The sequence below is a fragment of the Atractosteus spatula genome, chromosome 4 (assembly GCF_055471065.1).
Source record: "Atractosteus spatula isolate fAtrSpa1 chromosome 4, fAtrSpa1.hap1, whole genome shotgun sequence".
NCBI classification, from domain to species: domain Eukaryota; kingdom Metazoa; phylum Chordata; class Actinopteri; order Semionotiformes; family Lepisosteidae; genus Atractosteus; species Atractosteus spatula.
The window spans coordinates 44,777,010-44,782,901 of NC_142709.1; the positions used below are offsets into that span (position 1 = coordinate 44,777,010).

General features: G+C 34.7%; 1 protein-coding gene across 1 annotated transcript; it reads right to left on the reverse strand.

The window, feature by feature from the left end:
• Window positions 1-2,983: 2,983 nt before the first annotated feature.
• On the reverse strand, window positions 2,984-3,964 carry LOC148836380 (olfactory receptor 6N1-like). The gene has a single exon (XM_088914150.1). The coding sequence runs from the start codon at window positions 3,962-3,964 to the stop codon at window positions 2,984-2,986; it is 981 nt and encodes a 326-aa protein (XP_088770276.1).
• Between the last annotated feature and the right edge of the window lie 1,928 nt (window positions 3,965-5,892).

A 5,892-nucleotide genomic window follows, 5' to 3' on the forward strand; every position in this document is an offset into this window, starting at 1 on the left:
ACAACGTTTATCATTTAAAGAAAATGTGTTACTTTTATAGATTCACAAATATTGACAGTACTACTTCTTTTTAATCAAATCACAGTATATCTGTGAGATGTGAGATAATATGAGAAAATTAGCAATTATTAAATGCCATGAAATATTAATGCAACCATCTTTCACACTTTAAAAAAAAAAAAATTCCTTGTTTGTCACCCAGCATGACAAACAACAATTGTATGCAGCGGGTAACATCACCTTCCAACCTGTCTCTCAGTGCTGCTTCCCATGGGTACCAATTGTCAGGAGACCTGACAATTGGTTCAGAATACAAAAAATAAATAATATGACAGAGCTGAGGGTCTCTCTCATAGAGTTTTTTCTCTGAGGCTTTCAAGCATTTTATTCCCTTGAATGCCTACTTTTGTTTCTCTTCCATACTTTTTTAGAATCCTGACCTTTGCTTTGTTATGACTTTATTCCTGATCACCCTTTGGCTTATCTCTATGGTTTTATCTCAGCATGGTCCCTGGCTTGCTTTCAACTCATCTTCTAGACATTCTTTGTATTGTGCTGCTGTGCCTTCCGGGATCTGACCCTCACTTTTCTGACCCAGACCACTCTCAACATATCTCCTGTGTGTGATTTACTTGCTTTAACCTCACCTGCTCAGCTGCATACTTGGACTGTTCACTTCTTGGTTTCCTAGCCTGACACAGCATAATGCCATTTGTCTGCATATCCATCTGCAGCACAGTTCCCCTGTCTGCATGCTACCTATATGTAGCCCGTGCAGCTTCAGCACATCACCTGCACAGCGTCTTTGTGTATACACAGTTCTGTGCAGTTTCCCTGTCTGCATGCTGCCTGCAGGTTTTCTGATCTCATCTGCCTCTCGCCCAGCATTTGCATTTGACTTACATTTCATAGTCCTAATGCACGAGTTTAATTGTCTCTGCAACCAAAACTCAATAACGTGATTCTAAATTTTGAGGGAGGAATTAACAAAGAGTTTTGGAGAAGGGATCATCACTTTTTTTGAAGTTTTGGAGGAGGGAGGAAGATGTTCTGAAATGACACTCAGCTCACAAGGCTTTGTGGTGAAGAAATCTTTTTAAGGCAGTTCATGCAGTGTTTGGCAGGAGTCCCATTAAATAACTATAATTGTCAGTCTGCATAGCTTCATTGTAATTGTCTGGGTGAAGCTTGGAATAGAAGTTTAGTTTAAACTGTATTGTGATTATGTAGAAGTGTAGTTGAAGGGTGATTGAGAAGTCTTTTGTTTTGTTAAAAAGCTATATGTTTAAAGCCAGGTGCATGCTTTGTGTGTGACACTGCTGTTGTATTCTTGAGCAATGTACCTCAGTTGATTTGTTAGAGTAAAATACCTACCTAGCTACCAAGCAATTTAAGTAACTTTGGATGAAGCAACAAGATGTGTCGTTCTTTTTTATTCACTTCACTTACATTATTCACTTCACATTACATTATTTTTTAATAAAAAAATATACCGAGCAAGGTCTCCTTATTATCTGTTACATAGTGAGACATTTACTGTATGTACTATTTTACCTCATGTTAAACCTGAGTTTATTAACTACGTAATCATATATGGTTCTTAGGTTATGCATGCATATGCTGACAACAAAATCGAGTATTGCAGGCTCCTTGCCATATCAAAGTGTACTTCTTGAAAAAATGAAAATCTGAGCGAATAAGCAAATGATATGTTTCATGCCAGAGCCAGGTTTTAGGATATTGATAAAGTTAAATTTAACCTATATTTTTACTTCTTATTTAACATATCATGACTATTTTACTTATATATCATTACTATTTTACTACTATTTGCTTTGTTAGAATTAATTTGTTTGCCGTATTGCATTCTGGAATAAAGGTTTGTGTACACATTATTCTGAGGAATGTGTAGCACAAATGATATTCTGCAGAAATCCACGGAGTATTAAATGCTCTAAGAGCATTCCTCAATTCCAGACAGTGCAGAAATAATAAATCAAGCATGCATATGATATGAATACATTATTATTTTAAAAATAATAAAAGTAGATGGAGTGATTAGTGTTGTTAATTATTTCTGACAGTGTTAACTAGATTTTTAAAAGGCGGCTTTACATTTTATAATTAAAACAGTGCTGTCCCCCTATTTTGAAATGCCAAGCCTCCAAGTTTCTATATCAGCTGATTGAAAATCAATTTTCAAAATCATGACCTGGAATGTCTATATCGTTGTAATGTTAAATACAGTACATGTTCCATCGAATACATATGACTCTTACAATATAAATACTTTAGGAAGGATCATTTTCTAACCACTTATTCTAAATACAAAGTATGATTTAAAATAAAATCATAAATCTGTGAATCACTTAACTTTGGGTGATAAATAGATTTTCAAATAAACCATTTTGTATCCTCAAGCCATCCTTGAAAAATTAAGATGGACTATATTAAAGGCAGAAAAAATGCATATAACCATGATAGTTACTCTGTAAATACATGTAAATCTCCCTATGAAAGTTAAAAATATTTATAAAAGAGATTCTTTAATTAACATCTTACAGTATTGTATATAACATATATTCTCCTGCAGGAATACATAAAACAGGGCAGAACATTTTGCTACAGTGTGGACATATGATTTTAGAGGAATTAAAAACAGCAAAAAAACAGGAAAAAAACAGCACTTCATTTTGTGACATTATTTACACTCTAAATACAGTATGCTTTTTTTGGTTCTAACTTCTTCAGGATGTAAAGTAGTCCAGATTAATATCTGTTACAGATTTATGGAAATAAGTAAAAGTCTCAAAGTACAAGCTATGTAAAGATAATACACTGTGTACACATGTCAATATAGTGTTTGCACTGAAGATGTGTACTAAACTGTTCCTATTGTTTTTAAATCCACTAATAGGTTTCACTAGTGGTTGTAATGCAGGAATGCTTATATGTGTGAGAAATTATTGTTTCATGCTTTGACTTAAGCTATCACACGAGATCTGATCTCTGTCCTAAGTGGATAGAAACGTCCAACATTAAAGGTTTTAAGCAAACTAGCCCTGATCTCTTTCGTTCGCAGACAGTAAATGATTGGATTCATGAGAGGAGGGAATATATTTTGAAAGACCGCCCCAAAGATTCGCAGATCCACAGAATTCCCAGGAATCCTGTAGGAGATATAAACACCTGCTGCAGTAAGATAGAAGATAGAAATGACCAGCAGGTGTGAGCCGCAGGTAGAGAAGGCTTTGAATCTTCCCTCAGAACTGGCAATCTGGAGCACTGACTTAATTATCTTTAGATAAGATAGCAGGATGAAGAACATAGGGATAAATAACACACACATACCGACAGCTAAAGCCACATAGCTGCTCAAGACAATGTCTGCACAAGCCAAGCGTAGCACTCCAGAATAATCACAGAAACACTGTAAAACCTTGTTGGGTCCACAGTATGGCTTTGTCATCCCCAAACTAAAAGCAGGAATTGGGCACAGGAATCCTCCCAGCCAACATATAATGATGAGTTTTAAAGTAAATCTGTGGCTCATCTTGGTGGGGTAGTGAAGAGGGTGGCAGATGGCAAGATATCTGTCATAAGCCATTATTAAGAGGATAAAACATTCAACGCAGCCCAATGCCAGAAAGAAATATGTTTGGGTGAAACAAGCTTGTATGGGGACAGCATATGTAGCAGACCTGAACACATTTAACATTGTAGGTACAGTACATGTCGGAAGGGTGATGTCAATGATGGCCAGGCTGAATATTATCATATACATTGGGGTGTGTAAGCCTGAATCTGCTACATATATGCCAATAAGAAGGAGATTTCCCAATAAAATCATAAGACACAATGTGAGGAAGACAGCAAACAGAATAGCCTTGCTCTCTGGGTCCTGAAGTCCTGGGAATCCAACAATAACGAATTCTGTGACCCTTGTTTGGTTTGTGTCATCCATGGCTAAATTATTCTGAAACATGAAAGAAGAAAACATTTCTTTTTCATGTAAAAGAAAGAACCTCATTTTTTAAACCTGGAAAATATTCACACACATCCCTTAGACAATTCAACCTTATTAACATTAATAGCTAACTAAGTTTCAAATTAGCACTATTCAAAATGGAATTTGAAATTAAGCTATTTCAAATTAAACCATTGATCCTGTTTGGTTCGTGTCATTAATGATTATTCTCATATTTACTATGTTTTCTAAGACGTTATACAGAAATGCACAAAACAAGAAAATGTTAAATACTTTGAAACATTAAAGTGAGAATTGTGGACATGCAACCTAGCTCGTATTATCAAATTAAAAATAATACTCATTCTAAATCTAATTATTTATGGAATTGACCTGTTTCTCAGCACAACATGTTCACTTAACATACCTCTGTTTAACACAGAGTTTACTGTTATAGAGAATAAATACTCATGTAGGGTATAAGGCTATTCATTTAATGTGTAAAAGCTCACTTAGTCCTAGATATGTCCCATGAGCTTTGCAATGGATCTAGTCTCCAAAAACACAATTGTAGTTTGCCCTTAGTATAATTCTAAATAAATACCCACAGTCGTAATTTATCTGGAGTCACTGTGATCATATGTGTAAAGATTTTGTGAATTATAAATTGTGAAATATTAACATGGCTTTTTCTCATGTACAGTATATAAGTAACAGACAAATAGTATACATACATTCTTACAATAGAAAATACAATTAACCACATGGACTCCACGAAATATTTACTGTAATTAGCATAAAGTAGTTTGTGGTCATAAAATACATATTTATTTACCCCTGATTGTGTACAATAATTTTGTAAGGAAAGACTAAATCAATCTAATATGGTGAAACGCAAAGTATACTTACCTACTCTGATCATTGCAAAAGACTGAAGGATAGGATTACAGACTGTATTGAATAGTTTTATGTCATTTCTGTATCCTGTGGGAGTCTAAACAGTGTGCCTCAGAGGTGATTAGAAACAGTCATTAGGCAGTCACAGAGGACACAAAGAAAGTGTGTGCACTTTTCCAAATGATGAGAATCAAACATTTCCCCTTATGAGCAATCTTGTTAATCTAGAGAATGTAAACACACCAAGCATTAGAAAAAAAAACAATGTTTTGTTTGCTTTTTACCTATCAAATAAAACCTTGAAGAATATTAAATTACTCAGGAGTCCCAAACAAGCATGAACGAATAACAAACAACAAAATATAGCAAATTAATGTACTGTAGCCTCCTTTCACCAAAAGGTAATACTTACTTCTAATTATTTTATTTTATATCAGAGCTTCTCCTCACACTGATGTTATATTGTTATTGAAGATTTTAATTCAGGCTTCCACACAGTTGTCAGATGTCTTCTCAGTTTAATATCTGACATATTCCCAATGTAATTGTATGCTTCTGTAAGCTGGGCAGCCACTAATCGATTGCAGTGCATCCTGTTTTTCATAGCAGCTAGTGACAGCTCTATGAAGTTGGCCCTTCTACAAACAGCACAAACAATGAAACCCGTCACATTACTTAGTGCTTGGTTTCTGCTGGTTTGAGCATTTGTGTTGCTTTTGTTCCAGAGATATAGCGCCTTATTTTTTGGGTAATCACATGAATGTATAAAAGGAACTTCACCTTTGGTTAGTCTAGCTAATTCCTCGATATCAACACCTGCAATTTGATTCTCAATCTATCCATGACAGTTGGGCTGGGTGGTTGTTTTGCATTTGAATATCAGTATGTTTTGTGTGTTTGTGTGATTATGATTACATTAAAATATTTAAGACCCATTTTATTTTGTTAATCACTGATTAACAAAATTAAATGGATCTTAAATATTTTAATGTAATCACAAGTGTTGCCTTAAAAAAGGAACATCAGGA